General features: G+C 39.0%; 1 protein-coding gene across 1 annotated transcript in view; it reads right to left on the minus strand.

Annotated features, from left to right (window-relative positions):
• Nucleotides 1-1,590: 1,590 nt before the first annotated feature.
• LOC145978713 (uncharacterized) overlaps nucleotides 1,591-22,027 on the minus strand; it is a 34,540-nt gene continuing 14,103 nt past the window's right edge. Inside the window, exon 3 of the mRNA XM_083111520.1 lies at nucleotides 1,591-1,755. Coding sequence (XP_082967646.1) covers nucleotides 1,591-1,755 — 165 coding nt within the window. The remainder of the gene's footprint in view (nucleotides 1,756-22,027) is intronic.

Here is a 22,027-nt window from a genome sequence, read left to right on the forward strand (position 1 = left end):
GGCGCCCGGACTCACAGCCAGTATAATCTTCCTTTTGGGACTTGTGTTTTGTCCTGTCCTGTATGTTTGTGATTGTCTTTTCATCTTTTTCATTTTATCATCATCACCGTCGCGATTGGCTAAAAGTTTTATTTTTATTTATTTATTTATTTATTTCCCTTCAACAGAGACAAGTCTCCAATTACAGAAAGGTAATATCAAAATAGTACATTTTCATTTACAACTTGTATGTACGCACGTACACATTCTCCCTCCTTCCTCCTTCACACACACACACACATTTACAAACATAAGACAGATAATACATAATATACACTGGTCGACAATTGCTAAGGAACAAACACATTTTGACCAATAACTTTTGACTACGTGATCAGGGTGCAACAAGTGAACGATATATAAGTATAGATATCAGTTAATGTTTATTGAGAAAAGATGACGGGGATTCCCCATCAACCGAAGAAACGACGTCATAAAGTAAAACCAGCATAAGCAAAACAAAGTGAGGAAAGCACATGAATCACAATTTGGCATGTGTAGAGTGAGTCCAGAGGAAATCAGTATGGCGTGTGGCCACCGTGGACTGCACAGCAAGCTGCACACCTGTTTGGCATGCTGTCGATGAGAGCGTTCATGAGCGCGAGGGGTATATTGTCCCATTCTTCCTGAAGTGCAGTTTTCGGCTCCTGGAGAGTCCGAGGTGGGGATTCCTTTGTGCAACCCGCCTTCCGGGAGCATCCTACGCATGTTCGATGGGATTGAGATCCGGTGAATATGCAGGCCAATCCATGCGGGTGATATTTTCTCTTTCCAGTTTCTCTGTCACTTGAATAGTTCTGTGTGGACGCGCATTATCATCCATGTAAAGAAAGTCAGGGCCCACTGCAGCCAGAAAAATAATAACATAACCTTTCAGGATCTCGGTAGAATACCGTGCTACAGTAACGGATCCTGCGGCGAAGATGTGCAGTGGTGTTTTCCCATTTTTCATTATGCCCCCATACCATGACTCCGGGTCCCCCATACCTGTCACGTTCACAGATGTGCTGTGCATGATATCGTGTTCCACGTTCTCTTCACACCATTTGATGTCCAGAATCACTTGTCTCACAGTACCGCGATTCATCGGAGAACATCACATTTGCCCATCTGTCTTGGTCCCAGTTACGATGCTGCTCACACCAGTGTAACCTGGCACGACGGTGAGCTGGTTTTAATGGCACACACTTAACTGGCTTCCGGGCATACAACCCACCACTATTCAGTCGTCGCGTAATGGTTTTTGGGGAGACACGGACACCTGAAGCACCGACAAGGTCTTGAGCAATTTGGGCTGGAGTGGCAGATTGATTCCTTTTTGCCACCTGGACAATGTACCGATCCTGGCGAGCAGTTGTACACCTTCCACGACCTCCACCATGCATACGCAAAGCTGTTCCTCTGGTACGAGTAGTTTTCTGAAGTCGGGAAATGACACTTTTCGATACCCCCATAACACGTGCCACTTCAGTGACACTTCGCCCTGACTCCAGCTGACCAACAACTCTTTCCCGTTCGTAATCACTTAAATGTACTCTTCTTGCCATCTTCCTACACGCTTCTTCTGTTGCACACCAGTATTGCACTGCCAACGGACTCTACCGTGTTTGACTGTCTCCCGTGGGTACCACCTCCTGCCACAGCACTGCAGTCTTTTCCTGATAACGATGCTCCAAGCTCACACGTTCCTTTCTGAATGGGCACAACGATTCCTTTCTGGCAACAAACTGACACGGAGTTGTGTATGAAAAAGATATGGGTCAATATGTGTTTGTTCCTTAGCAATTGTCGACCAGTGTATATACAGGGTGTCATTTTAATGCCGCCCACGGACCACAGATTCGTATAGAGGACATCAAAACAAACAACTTTTCTCAGTAACATTTTTCTCCTTGGTGCGTCGATTCGACGCTACAGCCGTTCAAAAAAGACCGTTTTACCGCCTGGATGCTGGCAACCCAACACAACATTTGATCGTATCTGTGACGTAATTTCCTGCGCGAAACGGCGCACGGGAGGGTTGCAAGGAACACACAAATGTTGTGAAAAATGACAAACTACCAACCATATTATTAGTTGTAAAACGAAGCGAGAATCGCGTCCAGTAGACCGAATATCATAGCGTACCAGCTAGAAGATGAGCAGTCATCCCAGGGGAAGGCGGAAGTGAACCAACGAAATGAGAAATGGTAAAAAAGTATTCAAAATGAAGTGTCAATATTGGATTTTGTCTCAGCCTACATGTCAAATATCAACAACAAAAAATTTTATTGGACTTACAGCTTACATGTGGCTGTTTACGCCCAGCTACATGTCAAATATTTGCAAATCTCGTTTCAAATTTGATATCTACAGGTTTGTGTCTAGATGCCTTGTGGTACTCTTGTGCTGATAACGGAAGTATCCGAGGTTGACGATGTTACATTACGACTAAAACACGTACAGCCACAGTTGCAATGTAATGATGAATCAGTAGCGAATATACTGCCCTGTTCACAGTTGCAAACTATTACATGCGTATCCGGTGCATAGATAAACACAGTCCTCTGAGAGCTTGTATTACTACTACTTATATCCCTGTATCTTTTAACCATTTTTGCCACTTGTCTCATAATGCCCTGAATATACATTATATGTGTTGCATACCTTTGCAATTTTGAGTTTTTTCATTTCTATTTTGTCGTCTGTTCAGTGTGTCACAGACAACTAATATCAGAAGGACGAAGTGGATAGAGTAAATTGTATATGCCAACTTAGTAACTAGATTTGCAAATATTTGACGTGTAAGCTGAGACAAAATTCGATATGACCACTTCCACTTGAATTATATTTTCTATCTACCATTTTTCGTATCGTTTGTCTACTTTCTGTTAGGTTACAGAACGTGTTTTCTCATTTTGTTTTACGGTACATAATGTGGCCGATTGTAGCTATGTCATTCTTCATAGAATATGTGTGTTCCTGGCAACCCTGGAACGCATCGCTTCACGACGGGATATGACGTCACAAATGCAATCAAATGTTGTGTGTGGTTGCCAGCATTCAGGCGGCAAAACGCCCTTTTTTGAACGACTGTAGCGCCGAAACTACGCACCAACGAGAGAAATGTTACTGAGAAAAGTTGTTTGTTTTGATGTCCTCTATACGTTTCCGTGGTCCGTGGGCGCCATTAAAATGACACCCTGTATATACAGACATCTTGGTGACAGAACAGGTTTACTGCTTAACTGTGACAACAGAAATCAGATATTTACACATTTCATCTGAATTACACAAAACGAGTATCTCAAAGTTGCAGAATAACTAAGTAAAATAAGACAAAAACAAATCAATCAATCAATTGGTAGGAGAAATATGCTTATCTGTAGGCGAAAGGATCCGAATCTGCAGACGAAAGAGTTCGCATCTGAAGGCGGAAGAATTCCCACTTGCAGGCGAAACTGTGTTATCTGCAGGCAAAATCATGTTCAGCTACAGGTGAAACGATCCACATATGCAGACGAGAGAATTCACCCCTGAAGGCGAAATAATTCCCACCTGCAGGCGAAATCATGTTCACCTACAGGTGAACAAATCCACATATGCAGAGGAGAGAATTCACCTCTGAAGGCGAAATAATTCTCACCTGTAGGCGAAACTGCATCACTGTTTAGGCAAAACTGTGTTAATCGGCAGGCGAAATAATTTTCATCAGAAATAGACAACAACTTTATGCAAGGTGGAGAGTTTTAACCAAGCAAGCCCAATAAGGACCTAAGTATTTGACTGCAATGAGTTTATTGAAAAATTTTCACACCGAAAGTACCCCTGAGGGTCATTGGTGCATGTACATTACAAAATACATGTTGACATCGCACATAATATATATCTATACATCAATTGGGCAGTATTTTTTATAATAGTATAACATAATATAATACTAAAATCATACAATAACAAATTATTTCTTTAAGTGAACTAGTGCTGTAAAAGTACAATATTATATAGTGTATACAATCTTAATTTATTTTATAAAGTTATTTAATTCCTGAAATTCTCTAACTGAATATAATGTATATTCCAATAGCAATTTTTTTACTTTACTTTTAAAGATCGTGGTTCCTTCAAAAATTTTGTAACTTTTGGGTAACATATTGTATAACTGGATGCCTGTGTAAAAAGGTTCTGTTTTGGTATGCAGTTAGCCGCACTTTGGGAATGTGGAAGTTATTCTTTTGTCTGGTATTGTAATCGTGAGTGTCTATGTTCTCTGGATAGTTCGATTTTGTTTCGTGTATGAAAGTAAGTGGTTCAAGTATGTACAATCTTGGAAGTGTTAATATACATTTTAAAAAGGTGTGCATTTGCCAAAATACGCAATGCTCTTTTTTGAATTTTAAAAAATCCTCTACGATTGAGCCGAGTTTCCCCAAAATTGGATACCATACCTCAAAATACTTTCGAAGTTTGAGAAATAGATACACTACATCCATTAGAAAATACGAGGCAGAAAACACGAGAAAAAACCAGCATAGCTGGTTCATATTTGATGAATTCATAATTCCTCCATAATAATAACTAGATCCCGGATTTATAAGCACAATCAAACAGTAAAATAAGCAAGTTAATAAGCACAAAAAATGAAAAAATAAGCACCAAGATAAGCATAAACAAATACAGGAAAATTTGAAAAATATTTGTTTATTAGATCTCTTAACTTATTCAAAGCTGTTAAAGTATGTAAAGAAGGTCATCCTGAGATTTTCTTGTGTGAAACTCCTGCGTCTGTCAGTGAAGAATGATTTGTACAGTGAAAATGTTCTTTCCACGTAGCATGACACAGGCACATGCGAAAAACACCACAGTTCTTCTTCGGTGAATTCCTCTTCAATGTCTGTTTCTTCACCAGAAATATTTTTATAAATTTGGCACAGTGTTTTGTAACCGAGATTTTTCAGTAAGTGTTTTGTAACCGGGATTTTTCAGTAATTCCTGACTGAGCTTGTCGTATACAATTTTATCAACACCGTGAGTTTCTGAAGACAACGTTACTGAAATTTCATCAATAAGAGAAAGCGAATGTTGCAATGTATTATTTCCAGCTTTCAACTGTGTTATAATATCAGGTAATTTGGCAAAATGATTATGGATGCACTGTATCTTTTCTAGGATGCCGTTTCTCTCGTGCGGTTATTTAGAAGCATTGACCTTGTCATCCCGATACCGTAGTGTGATTGAAATACGATTGAAATATGACAGATTTGAGTAAAATATGCTATTTTAAACCAAAATCATAAAATAAGCAAGCATAACCGTTTCCTGCAGAAATAAGCATTTATAAGCACTTTCAACCTTAGTTAAATAGCTCATCAAGGTATGTAATACGAAGTATAACCTTTCTTCTTACCATTAGAAGTCTGGAAAAGAATATGCATTTCGCTTATAAATCCGGATTAATAAAATGACACTAGAGCAAACTATGACTCAACCTGTAAACCAAATCACTGAGAAGAAGTAACGCAAACACAGCATTAAATCTATGATTAGGAATTATCAACAAAGGTCCACGGTAAAGTAATTAATATATGCAATTAATGTAATGGTTTACTTCTAAAATAATACTTGAGCTAAGGTTTGAAATTTTATTCTCGTTGAAACCAAGACACTTCCCCCATCTTTACAAAACTGCTTGAAGCAATCGAAGATAAAACCACACTCCCTCCGTTAAAGAACTCGGCATCACCCACCCCAAATAAAGCACAAACACCCCTCTTAAGTCTAAGTTTTTGATATTCCTACAAAGCTTGTTATCCCCAACCTAAGGTTCTAAAGTTCCTCCCACCTGGAAACAAATTCCTTTTTTTCGGCTGTTCATCGAATTCCACCCCCTCCAGTCTCTTCTACTAATTGGAGAGGGTCGAAGCTCTAAGATTGATGATTTCTCCAGAGATTAACAAAAGAGAGCCCCGTGGAGCATCTCCTGGAGCAAGGAGGGCGGAGGGAGATTCGCAGAAAAGACGGCGACCCTTGGAGAGAAGACGATCACAAGCAGACGTCTGATAACACAACCCCGAAGAGAGGTCCCAACTCCCAGAACGAATTCGAAATGGCTTCCATATTCTTGCGTGGGCCATAACCTTGTTCGCCCACTTATGAAAGAGTGCTCCTGTTGCCACGAATATGGAAGCAAGAAGACTCCGTAAGGAATTATGGAAAATAAGGCAAACGTAGTATCGACTCCTTCTATACACTAGAAAGGTATCTGAGGGGGTGGCATAGGGTGGGATCTAACCCCGGTGTGAAAGTCTTGACGCCTTATTGGCCACTCACATAGCGAAACTAGAATTTTCTAGAATCATTTGTAGAACATGAATCGTACACGCACACACATGGTGGAATGGAGGGGATAACAGGTGAAAGAAAAACATGTAAGAGGATGAGCCAAACAAGAAGAGAAAGAGATAGGGAAGCAGGATGAAAGAAAAGGAAGATAAATAAACCTAGGAAAAGAGAAAGAGAAAGTAAACGGGATGGTAGAATGTGTGTGGGGGGAGAAGAGGGGATTAAAAGTAAAAATGGATAGAAAACGGTACAAGAGGAATGAGACAGAAATTGACAGAGATGTTGAAACACAGAATAAGAAAAAGAGAAGGAAGGCAAGAAGACGTCTTACTTCAATATAAGAGACAACAAGAAAGATAGAGAAGCAAGATGAAAAACAGACAGAAGAAACCAAAGAAAAGGGAGAGAGCGTTAAAGATAGAAAGCGAGAGGAAGAAAGTGTGTGTGTGTGTGTGTGTGTGTGGGTGTGTGTGTGTGTGTGTGTGTGTGTGTGTGCGAGAGAGAGAGAAATAGAAAATTATGTAAGAACACTGAGACAGCATGTGACAGAAAGAAGTATTGAAACATTGGAAGGGAAGGTAGAAAAGATATAGAAACAAGAAAAAAGAGATGGAGAGGAAAAAAGAAAGAAAAGAACGATGAGAGAGTGAGAAAAAGAGAGATAGAGGAATAAAAGAATGAAAATGGTGTGTATTTGTGTGTGTATGAGAGAAGGGGAGGAGGAGAAAAAGACAAAATGAGAAATACTATCACCGAAGTGTAGCTCGCCTGAAGATATTTCTTCCACTCTTCAGCCCGTCCGAACAAAATCTCTTGTGAAGTCATCTCTTGTGATCCCCCCACCCCACCCCATCGCAGCCTCAGCTAACATATTAAAATGGATAGAGTAAAAAGCACAACTGGTGAGCTACTTTAAAAGAAGTAGGGGACCTGCTATCTGGAAGCCGGAAACAGCGGCGATGGGATTGGACGCTCTGACCACACGCCATCCATTAAAAAAGCTGCTTGGCAAGTCTTGGCCCTTGAAAGGCTGTGCTTCCCGAAGTTTACAATCTAAGGATAACATGTGTTCGATTACCAAGTTTGGAGATCTCGGGTGGGAAATTTCACGACAATAAGCCAGAAATATCAGATCATGGGCTCTCACAGAGGAGAGAACTAATAAAAATTATACTTACATATCAGTGGCTGCGATTGGGTGCCAAAACTGGGAGTCAAGGACAGTTTATTTTCCCTTGGTAGATAAGGTTTAGCATAGTGTGGGGGCAAAAGTGTCAAAAAGGGGGGCAGTTGCCCCCCTCTGGTCGCCGCCCCTAATCGCCGCCACTGGTACATATATATGTATATATTATCGATCTTCTTTCAAATATATGACGTCGTCTCCACTGAAACGTATAGTATAACATGTTCAAGTGAACATTAGATGGCTCTGGCTGTTAGAAACAAGAATTCTTGTTAATACAAATTAGTATTTGAGTCAATAGTATCATAATAGTTACTTTAATTCCGGACGTTTTTTCTATCCACTAAGAAATAAGAGACAGATTGTATAAAATTTTCTTTTATAGTTATAAATCTATCGAAATTTTCATTTCCTTACCCTTTAAACGTTGTGTTATTCACACATCTATGAAGTCTCTGCAATATACAGTATTAGTCGAGATTTATTCCCCTCCACTAAATCTTTTTCCTATTAATTAAGTTTCCGATACCTGTCAAAATATTCTGCCAGTAAATAAAACAGAGCTGCATCATATCCAATGTAGCAATGCTAATAGTTCATGATTGGAGGGTCCTTATCGAAGCCTCGTATCATGCCAGTAGACTTCACTAGTTCTCTTCTTCATCAGGCATTAATGACCTTACATATTATCAGATTACACCAGACTATACTTGAAATGTTATATTCTTACCTTATTTCATTATTCAACATACGCAGACATGAACATTCAGTGCGGAGTGAATATTCATTTAAATATTGCTGACAGGAGGTGAGGACTTTTTTTTAAAAAAAATGAACTACGAGGGCCACTATTTTTATTTTGAGCCTTGGCAACACTGATTGAAGTTAGGTGCAATTAGACGTTTGCACGGAATCGTCTGGCATTATTGACCATAACGTACTTCAAATGTTTTGTCAATAGCTTGATTTGTGTTGTTTATATTGCCTTGGAGATTGCACGACAACAATAAAATGGAATTAACTCGTGAACATTTTCGTGCGATGATTTTTTACGATTTTCGACGTAGATTATCAAGACAAGAGTGCATCGATCAACTTACTTTCACATTTGGCGATGAAGCCCCATCCTTTGCCACTGTGAAACGCTGGTATAACGAATTTAATCGTGGCCGCCATTCGCTCACCGACGAGATTCGCGAAGGTCGTCCAAAATCAGTTGTTGCTCAAGAAAACATTGATGCTGTGCAAAACCTAATACTGAAAGATCGTCATGTGACATACTGTGAGATTGAGGCAACCATAGGCAGTAGTTCCACCAGCATATATAAAATATTACATGATCATTTAGATGTGAGAAAGGTATGTTCTCGTTGGATCCCACACAATTTGACAAAAACTCAAAAAGACGCTCGCGTCAATTGGTGCAAACAAATGCTCAATAAATACAATCGTGGTGCTTCAAGGACGTATATAAGATTGTAACAGGTGACGAATCATGGATATATGCATATGAGCCGGAACGTAAACAGCAGTCGACTTTATGGGTGTTTCAAGATGAACCCAATCCAACAAAAGTTGTTCGCGCTCGAAGCACATCGAAACAAATGGTCGCCTGTTTTTTCGGGAAAACTGGTCATGTGTCAACTGTGCCTTTAGAGGAACGTAGAACGGTCAACTCTGAATGGTACACAACAATTTGTTTGCCAGAGGTCTTCGGTCAAACACGGAAAACAAACAAACAAACGCCGTCGGATCATTCTTCATCAAGACAATGCCAGCTGTCACACATCTCGTCTAACAACCAACTTTATGAACAGTCAAAAAATCGAATTGATGGGTCATCCGCCGTACAGTCCTGATTTGGCACCCATTGACTTCTTCTTGTTCCCGAATGTCAAGAATAAATTGCGTGGACAACGATTTTCGTCGGCGGAAGATGCCGTTGATGCGTTCAAAAACCATATTATGAAGGTCTCAATAAGATTGGAAAAACTGCTTTGACAAATGGTTCGAACGAATGCAAAAGTGTATTGACCATAAAGGAGAATACTTCGAAAAACAATAAAGCAGTTTTCAATGCCAAATTCCTGTTTTTTCATTGTTAGGCTCAAAATATAAATAGCGACCCTCGTATGAGTGGTTTTTATCGTGAAATTTTAATCCTAACTTGTATTCCACCACAGAAGGGTCTTGGTGAAAAATGTCAACAGCCGTGCAGCGTAATTATAACAGATGAAACTTCGTTCTGAAAATCTTCTTGTGACACTGTATCTACTTAATTGTGTACACGACTTCACTTTATTCAAAATCTTCTCGTTCCACAAACGCTTGAATTTCGTTACAACCAGTTAATCTTCATCTGACGTAAAGCTAAATGAAAATGGGGATTATAAAGACCGATGAATATTCCATTCAAGAGGGGGAAAGAAAATGAATTAAGGCGGAAGGTAAATGAATAACGAATAAAAAGACCTAGAAAAGTGTGTTTCATCTCACAGCTGTCTTACAGTAGTAAGTTCGTGAAATGTGCGAGCCCGAAATGCTTCTACCTTGAGATGAGTCCATAGTTTAATTTTTATGTGTACAAACAGTATTTCACAAATTTCCCGACTGACTGAAATTTCTAATTGAAGATAGCTGGCGTAGAAGTGATTAAAACTAGAAGGTATTTAAGATCAACATGTTTTGACTAAAATCAATTTTAGTGAAGGCTTATAGGACCACATAACACACATTTTTGTGCTTTGCTTTTATTTTCAAGGTGTGAGTAAAATTTATCAAAACACATGAATATTCAACGACAGCGCGCTTCGGCTAGAAGTAATTTTACAACAATGCTTTGAGGGCCGAGTTATAGGACCAAAACGCAACTTTTTGTTATCCCACCTATTAGGTTAATCGCGACGTCGATGATGAACTGATGAAAGGACGATGAGACTAACACAATGATAGCCTTACATAATTCTGGCTTCGTAGCGTGGTGTTACGCTAACCACTCCGCCATGGAGGCCAGATATACAAAAGGTAAACACATTCTCATGTCATTAAGACATACAACAGGCGATATTGATGTCTTGGCCGCGGAGGATGTAACGTGTTCGACGCGGCTCTCGTCGAGACACACGTTGATGAAAGGCGGGGTGAACACCAGTATCACTTATTGAGGTACATTCACAGAAAAATTCTAATTCCGGTAATCGAACCAAGTTCTCCCGCTTGGTAACCAGACGCTCAACCAAACTAAGCTACCGCCATATTAGAACTATATATGCCTGTCAAATTCTTGTTGACCGCGTGTAAATCAATCATGAGTAATATCAATCGCCAGAATCTAATAGGCAGAAGTAGCGATTAACAGGCCCTGTATTATGGATAACATTACCACAGCAGTACACGATCACCGAAAATATCCGCATACATACGAGTGTTTGATTGATCGACCTGTATGTATTCACTTACGCACCTTTAAATACCAAACTTTTGAACCGGTCAGGTATCAGATAGACTACGGCGAATTCAAAGACGAATTCATAACATTACCATAGCACTATACGAACGACCGCCGAAAATACCCGTACACACACGAGTGCTTGATTGGTCGACCTGTATGTATCAACCTTGCCACTTTTAAGTATCCCATTTTTGAACCGGTTAGGTATCAGCTGGACCACAGCGAATTCAAAGACGAATTCATAACATTACCATAGCACTATACGAACGACCGCCGAAAATATCCGAACACACACGAGTGCTTGATTGGTCGACCTGTATGTATCAACCTTGCCACTTTTAAGTATCTAATTTTTGAACCGGTTAGGTATCAGCTGGACCACAGCGAATTCAAAGACGAATTCATAACATTACCATAGCACTATACGAACGACCGCCGAAAATACCCGAACACACACGAGTGTTTGATTGGTCGGCCTTTATGTATCAACCTTGCCACTTTAAAGTATCTAATTTTTGAATCGGTTAGGCATCAGCTGAACCACGGCGAATTCAAAGACTGATTCATCACCCCCTTTCGTTGCCGTTTCAACAGAATTAAGTTCCTTCCTTCTTACATCTTCCACCTTTTCACTGGCTTAAATTTTTCAGTTCGCCACTTGAGCGTTTCTTACCTGTCCTCTAGGCGCATCCGGTGCTTGAAAGAGGGGGAATAAAAGGAGACGCGAAAAACAGAGTCGAATACTGAATAAGGAGGGGGAGATAAAGCCCCTGGAAACAGAAGTAAAGCAGAAAAAAGACGAGGGTGTTTCCTGGGAGAGGGGGAAAACGTCAAGGGGAGATCGAAAGGGGAGGCTGAGTGGGGGAGAGAAGGGGATTAGAATGAAAGCAATATGGCAGCGGAAGTCGTGAGGACCTCTAGTGGAAACAGCCAAGAAATGCCAATTAACAGGGTGGCAAGGAAGAAATAAAGAAATAAGACTTCGAAAGGGAGACGTATGGAGATCCGTGGAGACTGTAGGGGCCCCTTCTGGCTGTGGCGAGTTGTTAATTGTGGAATATTCACTGGAAAAGACCTATTCTTAATGTTAAGTGGAAAACTCCTATACTCTAACACAACGTAACCTACTATGGCAGCGTACGTACGTCAAAGTGCGTTCTATGTAGATGCGGAATACACTATAAAATGTTTCAAATGCTACTTTTAATCTGCGTTTAGAAAGTTATTCAAAGATAAAAATGGTAATCTGAGGTCATTTCAAGTTGTTTTTGCATTTACCACCCTTAGTCTTTACTGCATTCATTTGAAAATATTGATCATCTAAAAATTTCTGGAAGGGATGTAGCCCCATCAGCTGCCCCTGCGTACGCCAGTGTCTGTGACGTAATATAAGAACTGCCAATGAGCAGTAAGATATTGCTATACTTTACCACATACAACTTACCATGATGTGGCGTTATATTATTTGAAGGTCTCGGGTGTAAAACATGGTGTCATTTTGGCAATTTCTGAGTTCATTAAGAAAAAAGGCTATTAGACGCTATACTGTAGATAAATTGTTCTTCTGTTGTGTTTACAAATTTCAGAAGGCTTCACTGAGTCCAATGCAAATTGTATGATATGGCAATTTTACTCTAAAATTGAACGATGGCACATTTTATTTTGTAGCTCGAAAATAGCCAAAATGTCATTTAGCATGTTTGACTTTATTGATTTCTTAATTTTTCTTAGCTTTTCTACCTTTTGGCTAAACCCTTGCCGTTGTAGCGCGCTGTTGGCTGACGTAATATCTGAACTGCTAATGAACAATGAGATACTTCTACACTTCAATACAACCTATCTTGCAGTGCACTTTGTATTCATATAAATACGAAATATGACCGTAAGATGGCAATGTTCTCCAGCAAACTTGCAACAAACTTTTTGCTCGAATATATCATTTTAGTTTCCTTATTTAATTACACATAAGTAAAGGTATATTAAAGGATACAAGGCGGCAGCAACAGATAGCGTCAGATTGCTAAATGAGCGCATGACGTCATTGCGGAGGGCAAGACCTTGCCAGTGGCTGACGAACATAACTTTTTAAAGTAGAGATTCACAATGGAGATGGAAAATATTTTAATGTTATAGTCCACACTTCCTTTGCTCTGGTTCGGATTTAAGATTATTTGCTTTTAATTGGGATTAAAAATACCCTTCCGTTTAACCGATGAAAGATAGCTATGAACCTGCATACTGGGCCCCCATAGGTACGTGGTACACTTTACATCAAGTATTTTAATTAATTACTAGAATATAAAATTCACTGGATAGGATTGGATGACAGTTTATTTAACAAAATTTAAATATGGTTGTCAAACAATTTATATAAACTGTCTAACAATTATGACCTCAACGATAACTTTATAACAAGATAATTTTAAATAGTTATCCTTAATAATTTTCTCTCCTTTTGCTGACTATTTAATTGGTATCATCATTATTCATCCATGTTGTATCTGATTGCCTAAAATAATATTTCTGTTAAATCCCCCCTTTTTTTCTATTTGTCTGTAATGACGATCACTAGGTAAAGATCAACAAGCAAATTAATATAATTCTCTACGAAAAAATTGAAATTGAACCATCACCACTACGTGCGTCTAAGTCCTATTTTGACCTCTCTCGTCACGTCGAGTGCCCTGTTGGATTATGATTTTGAACATGTGCCAGCTAGAAGTGGAGTGTCTCGGTTCAGGATTCCTACATCTAACCGGCAAACTGAATGACGTAACATGTGATCAGTGCCATCTATTGGCTTTTACCTTAACCATACCTTTGTTTCATTCGGAGGGAGAGAAACCAAAATCTTACACAGGCTATAACGTATCACTGGCTTACGAAACATTAATAGTTGCATTCTGGGATTGATGCATTTTATTGTCGGAAATCAACAGCATTGAACTAGCATTATTTATGTCATGACTAAGACGACAGAATATATGATCATTTGGAAGTCGCAAATATTTTCGTTCAAACCAGTGATTGCTGTATTTTCAACGCAAGTACTCCTGTGTCCTTATGTACCATCAGATAATATCACAAGGCTTGCTATCAAATTTTAATTAGCTCATTCGCATTCCAAACTAATACATCAAAAATTAGAAAGTTTAAAGAAAGCCTGAGAGCGAGAAATATGAAAATATGAAACAATTAATAAAGTAATTAATCGATACACCAAATCACATTATTAAACATTATTTTCCAAGCCAGTACAGGGGTGCACATGTCTTGTTGCACTTTTGCACTAAGAATACCTTCTGTTTTTTGGAAATAAAATTCTTCTCCTGACTTATTTGTACTTACACAGTGGTCGAATGACACAGAGGCAAGAAATCACTGGTGCATAAATATTTCACTTTATAATCAAATTAAAAATTGTCACTATTCGAAAAAGTCCAAAGGACTGAACGATAAAATTAATATGTTTTTCATATATGTTATTTTTCTTATTAATTGATTAGTATCAATAAGCTGTGTCGCTTTGTGTAACATTTTTGAAACAAACAGGTCCTCAGATTGATTTCTGAATTGATTGATTGATTAACTAAAATGATAGTGGGTGCAGCACTGATATACTTGCAACTTTCTCTAATAAGGGGGCATAGGCCCTTAACAACAAAATGAGACGTCAAATTAAAATAACTAATATTTTTAATATAACATAATAAAGAGATGCATCCCATGTGAAGAATAAAGGAGAACACTTTCTTTGAGATAAAAGCTGCATTCATAATTGGTAACTCAGCAATCATATGGACAAGACAAATGATAGCAGAGGCTCACAGAGGATTATCATGGCTGAGTGTTCAGCGCCAGAGTTACTGTGGATGCAGTTTCCAATATGTCGGTCTCCAAGGTGGAGTCATAAGAATAACACGCTACGGTGTATTCGTTACGCCAACCATTTCTTCACTTCATCATTCAGTACCATTGTCGCAGTTAAACCAAGAAGTTGATAGCTGATGTAAAATACACGATTTCTGTAAAGTAACTGACACAAAATAAGGGAAAAAGAAAGATTTCAAGATGGGCGACACAGAAGAGCGGTTGACAATAGATAACCTTTCCAGAAGGGACCCCTCACACTCCTAGATAACTTGGAATACCAGTCTGACACGTTTTCCTGAGTACATACCTAGGTTCCTGCAGGAATGTACTCAGACAACACATCCGGGAAGAAGCTGACAAGAACCCTTCACACACACACACCATCCATATTAGTGCATGCATAAATGCCACAGAGATTTTAAAATTACTAATTTTTTCATGTTTAATATTTTTATTTATGGGTATTTTGGCGATTAGTTTGACCCCTGCACTATGGTCTCTTAATGCTACGTCTTGTCTACCAAGAGAAATAAACTTTCTTTGCACCCCCAGATTTGGTACCCAATCGCCGCCACTATTTATGGGTATTTTAAGATGTTGGGTTAACGCTACCCCCTCCCAAACCCTAGACACTCCTTTATGTTTCATTATGGCCTATTGTTAACATACCGCTGTTGTGAAATACATACGATCCCTTTATGAGAGGAAGAGATATACGAGTATTAATGGCGTTCCTGCTCTCATCCGATGCTTGCTTGTAATCTTTATGTGTTGGAAATCTGTGATATGTTAATAATAAGTAAAAAGTAAAGTGTTCACCTGTGCATAGCAGCACGCCATGAAGGCGTATAGGGGGTGTGGGGGTAACGCCTAACACTTTATGTTAATAATTCCATTTATTATTTTAAAATTAGAATCACCGCTTCTAGCCAGAGCATAATTAATCGTAATTTGAGCTGAGTAAACGAACAAAGTGAATTTTCTATATAAAAACCACAACAAAACGAGACTTGCCATACAAGTTACTCCATGGTGACGTCATACATAAACACGCAAAAGATCAACTACGCATACGAAGTAGCCATACATGTGGACGTAATTTATAGATTAAAATTTAATAAGTATCATATGTCGGGCCCTATTAACATAAATATACGACTACAAAATGAAAAATCATTATGTAACAGTTAGTTTATTAACTACTCCTCTGCGAGAAAGAAAAGTATACTGTTCCTTTAAGAATAAATGAAAATCCATTCTTTTTTATTTTTGTGCAAATAATTTAGTACATTAATGAATATATATTGTTATAAACAGTAAATTATTTTCTTGATCATACATTCCCATGTGGGCTTATAACAGTTGGGCTGAAAAGTTCATAGGCTGACTCATAGATGGCGTTACTAGAATTAAATCCATGTGATTTTTACTTAGTACTAACCTTCAAAAGATACGTGTATAAATTTCACAGCTGCCGGATAATTAGTTCGTGAGATATAGCATTGTGAGTGAAGCAGCTTTTGTTATTGTGAAAAAATGGATAAAAAAGAATTTCGTGTGTTAATAAAGCATTGCTTTTTGGCGAAAAAAAATACTGTTGAAGCCAAGGCTTGGCTTGATAAACATTATTCGGACTCTGCACCAGGAAAATCAACCGTTGAGAAGTGGTTTGCTAAATTTAAACGAGGCGAAATGAGCATCGAAGACGATGCACGCAGTGGACGCCCCAAAGAGGCTGTTAACGACGAAAACATCAAAAAAGTCCACAAAATAATTTTAAATGATCGTAAAGTGAAGTTGATCGAGATAGCTGAGACTTTAAAAATATCAAAGGAACGTGTTGGACATATTGTGCATGAATATTTGAACATGCGAAAGCTGTGTGCAAAATGGGTGCTGCGCGTGCTCACAATCGATCAAAAGCAACAACGTTTTGATGATTCGGAGCAATGTTTAGCGATATTCAACCGTAATAAACACGAATTTTTCCGTCGATATATTACAATGGATGAAACATGGCTCCATAACTACACTCCAGAGTCCAATCGACAGTCAGCCGAGTGGACTGCACGTGATGAACCGAATCCAAAGTGTGGAAAGACGCAACAGTCGGCTGGCAAGGTTATGGCATCAGTATTCTGGGATGCGCATGGTATTATATTCATCGATTACCTCAAAAAGGACCAGACCATCAACAGCGATTATTACATAGCGTTGTTGGAGCGTTTAAAGGATGAAATCACGAAAAAACGGCCCCATTTGAAGAAGAAAAAAGTGCTGTTTCATCAAGACAATGCACCGTGTAACAAATCAATGAAAACGATGGCAAAATTATATGAATTAGACTACGAATTGCTTCCACATCCACCATATTCTCCAGATCTGGCCCCCAGTGACTTTTTTCTGTTTGCAGACCTTAAAAGAATGCTCGCTGGAAAGAAATTTTAGCACTGATGAAGAGGTAATCGCCGAAACTGAGGCCTATTTTAAGGCTAAAGAGAAATCGTACTATAAAAATGGCATCGAAAAATTGTATGACCGCTATAATCGTTGTATCGCCCTCAAAGGCAACTATATTGAATAATAAAATCGAATTTTGTCAAAAAAATATTTTTTACTATGTTAGCCTACGAACTTTTCAGCCCAACTGTTAACATATTATTATGATCAGCGCCACCTGCTATCTTATATATACATTTAAAAAAAAATACGTTGCACTTTTGTCTACACGAGTTATTAATGTACAGTATACTAATTGAACTTTAGCTTTTGTAAGGGTTGAAGGATCCACGTGTTTGTAAGCAGTAAATGCATACATTTGCACTCTTTTTATGGAGAAATAAATGTATATTATTATTAATGAATACAGGATAAAAATTTGGGAAACTTCGTTAACAGCGAAACTCAAATTAACACAACTATTAAAAAAGAGAACAAATAGGAAAAAAAGCCTATTTCCATAACTTCAATATGCCTAAACGTAAACTGATCAGTAAAGCTATAGACAGCCACATATATACAACTTTAATATGATTTAAGTTATTCGATTTTAGTGGTCTCGAATTTTTAACAGGTGTCCAGTTTGTATGATGACCGAACATCAACTGGTGAATAGGTGGTCGTCTGTCACTGCTTTCCATGAAAGAGAAGAAGAAATATTCGTAAGGACTAATACTCATCACAGGGTCAAACCTAGAACATCGGATTTCAGAGTACGAATGTGAAACAGCCACAATACATGGGTTTGGTGCGGGTCACATTCAGCTGCTAACACTTCGCGAAAATTGGCTTCTCAAACATGCTGATAGCTTACCCTTACATAACTTAACACTCCTAACCAACCTGCATGCATAATTTTAACAATTACAATTCTCATGGGCGTCCGGAAGGGGGGTAAGGGAGGGCCGTGCCCCCCCTGGAAAATGAAAGTCAACCAAAAATTATGCATTTCACACATATAATTTCATTTTAGCCACAATAATATGTGTTAATTGTTGCATGAACATCATACATTCAAATTTAAGCAATGTTTTTTTTTAGGGAACAACACTATTTTTGGAGAGAATGTGTCTTGTTTGCCTGCCCCCGGAAACAAATGCCTTCCTTGCCTCTCCCTGGAAAGAATCCTGCGGACGTCCATGACAATTCTAATAATGCCTACGTTGTTATGTGCCTCACCCGAACCCACAATACAGTCAAATACCCGAGTAAAACATTGTAGCTTTGCAAAGGTTAGAGATGTCAAGATACACTGTTATAATTAATTGTAACATTTACATTGTTTATCGTAATATATTACCAGTACAACAAAAAGGAACATCAACCTATAAATCAATAGCTCATTATGAGGCATTCAATCAATGTGTAGAGGGGAGGGGGTTGCGGTTAATTTGTACTTTAAGTCCGAGGGAATTGTCAATAAATTCAAACAAGTACTGAAATGAACACATACTGTTTAAATATGCTACAATTAATTTCTCGGTAAACTTTTGTCTGCCCAAAGTAATTTACGTAAAGAATTTAGCACAGGGGGAAGGTAATGTAACATTTGTGGGGCTGGGCATCCACAGAAGGGCGAGAAGTTAAATTTGATATTGAAATCCTCTTTCCACTTCCATATAATCCCACAAAATATATTCTAACTTGAATTTAATATTGAAGAAGAGGACGAATAAGAGTTGAAATAATTCAAGAACCCTCCTCACGCATCAATTCAGAAAAATCCTACGCAAGTGCGTACGAAGTGAAATAAGGACCGAGAAAGGAATCGCTTTAATATGCCCAGAAAGTAACTTTTGTACAGAATGGGGTCTATAAATCGTTCCAGCCATTGAATCCAAACGAGATATATAAATATGTAACCACTGATATGAGTAGAGAGTTATGGAGGATGCTGATTGAAACAATATAAAGTAGGATCGATGAAAATGAATTCATTGCACAGCCTAAGAGGACACAAGGGGGTGGATAATATTGAAGGGAAGGGGGAGAAATATGGACGAGGGGAGAAGGGATGCTGGATGACGAAAGAGGGAGAAACTGGGGGGAGATGAAAGTGTTTCCAAACTTTTTCTCGCTTTCTTCAATGTAGGCTCCACCCCCTTACGATTTCCATTGTTCGAATCAGAGAAGGAAAATTTCCTTAGAAAATTCATTGTCTGAAACCTAGAGGGGTGCTGGTGTTATCTTCATTTAGCTGAAAGGCAAACCGTCATGAGAAAGCGCATTTAGAGACTTTTAGAAAACCGGCCTTCATTAGAAGGCAATAATCGTGGGGGGAGATCTATGCATTTCAGAAATTCTTGCAAAATATCTTAATTAAAGAATCTCTACAATGAAACAACACTTAAGAATTGCAACAATGGTCCTGTGATGATTATTGTTACAAGTAAATCAAAGACAGATAAAACTTTTAGAAAGTGTTCTAAGTCGCGATAAAAGCGCATATTGAAATTTTCACAAAGATCTATAAGGCGTGGCGAAAGTTCTTGTCTATTTTCCTAATTCAATTTCTCAATTAATCTCTATTTCTTTTAATTTCGCAGTATTTCTATCTTCCCGTATTTCTCTACCACTTTCATTATTTCTCCCTCCTTCTGTTTGTCTTTCTCCTTCCTCCGTTCCTCTATTCGTATAATTTTCCCCTTCATTCCTCTATTTCTCTCTCTCTCTCTCTCTTTCTTTTCCCCCGTTTCGTTTTCTTTCTTTCTTCCTCTGCTACAAATGTTCTTTCTTCTTGCATCTCTCTCGCGTTTTATTCGCTCCCCTCCTCCAATTTTCTTTCTTCCTTCCTCTTTCCACCGTCTATTTCTTTCTCCATCGCTCTTCTGTTTGCCTATCTCTTTCTATCAGCTTCTCTCTCGAATTCTTGCTCTCTCTCTCTCTCTCTCTCTTTGTCCGTCTGTATATGTGTGTGATACTTGCTCCACTACAACCGATCGCCGACCTTCGTGGTGGAGTGTTAGCACAGTTATCTACAACGCCAAGGGTCCTGGGCTCGAATCCCGGCATGGGTGTTCCTTGTGAGAGTCCCTTCATGAATTTCACCATATCATTACTCATCGTCGCGATTAGCTAATAGTAGCAGGAAAGCGATGCTATCAAACTATAATTGGTCCTGAAATATTCAATTTCACGGTAGGTAGCCGTCAATGACAGCCAATGCACAACTATGAGCATGCTAGACTCGCATTCCCTCTATCATCTCCTTGGCAGGTAACGCAAGATCTTCCCCATCCGACGACTCTTGGTCGGCGTATCTTAGAATCAACCCCCCTCTCTCTTCACATGACGTCTTCTCGCAACCCCCCAAGTTAATACCGACTAAGCCGGTTAATTACAGTGCTTATTCCATCCCGATAATCCCGAGAGGCTTTGCGGCCCCTTTTGTTCCTCAGGGATAAAGCATTCTTGAGGGTGCTGGAGCCCACAGTCGAATTCCGTGGCTACCAACCCTTGCGGAGATGCTGTATGCCGACGATAACGGTGAAATGGCCCTCCCAAGTGCTTCGCTGGGGGCAAATTGAATACCAGGGGCGCGAAAGAAGTCCAAAAGTGGAAGTTTCAAGCAGTTTCAGACTTTTGGCGTCTTCTCCTGCTTCATAACTGTAGGAGGGGGAAGGAGGGGTTTTAACCCCCTTCTAGAAACCTCAGAGGGCGTGTGTGGTCGAATTCTCAAACTGAAGCTTGTTACCTCAGAACCACGTACTGGAGATATTAATTCCGGATGTTACGTACCAGAATACAGTTTTCTCTCCCAGAAATCCCGAAATAATTATTGAAAAAGTTATAATTTTACAAGTTCAATGTGTGCTTTTATTTCTGAAGTGAAGAGGCTGTCTCTCCATATATATGTATATATAGCTGTGTCTTCATTTCTTTCTACCTCTTTTCTCGTTCTATATCTATTTCTTATTCTTTCGCTTATGCTATCCTCTTTTTCAATTTCTCTCGTTGCTCATTCCACCCACTCTCTCTCTGCATTTCTTACTCCATCCTTTCTGTCTATCTCTTCATTTTTATCCTCTCATTCTTAAACTTCTGTCTTGTTCTCCATTAATCTTCATCTTTCTCCCTCTGCTCTGTGTATATCTTTGCCTAATCTTCCTCTTTCTCCTAATTTTTCACCCTCTCTTTTTTAAATATCTCTCTCCTTTACGTTTCTGCTTATTTCTCCTAATTTCTATCTCGCTCTTTTAAATTTCTGTCTCATTTCTTTCCCTCTTCTTTACTGAAGCTTTCCTAGTCTCCTTCTGCTTTTTCACCTTCAATTCTCATCCTCTGTTTAATTCATCTCTCGCATTTCATTTATGTTGTCGACCTCCGTGGCGGAGTCGTTTGCACAGGGATTCCCGATTCGAATCCCGGCCTGAGCATGGGGATCTTTGTGAGTGCCTCTTCATCACTTTCATGAGTGTGTCCTCTCATATCACTCGTGAGCTCATTATGGACGGAAGAAAGAAACCGCTATCGGAATCGAATCACGCTTGGATCATGTTTTTTCTTTGGCACGCAGCTCAGCCTCGACCCATCTATGTGTGATTCAAAATAATGGTAGATTAACGAATAAACGCATAAACGCTACTACTATTTAATTTCAACAAATTCCTGAAAATTTGTCCGTCCTTTATTTGAGTGAAATGTCCTAATTTTCTGCTCTC

This window comes from Lepisma saccharinum, chromosome 25 (assembly GCF_977018435.1).
Source record: "Lepisma saccharinum chromosome 25, izLepSacc3.1, whole genome shotgun sequence".
Classification (NCBI taxonomy): domain Eukaryota; kingdom Metazoa; phylum Arthropoda; class Insecta; order Zygentoma; family Lepismatidae; genus Lepisma; species Lepisma saccharinum.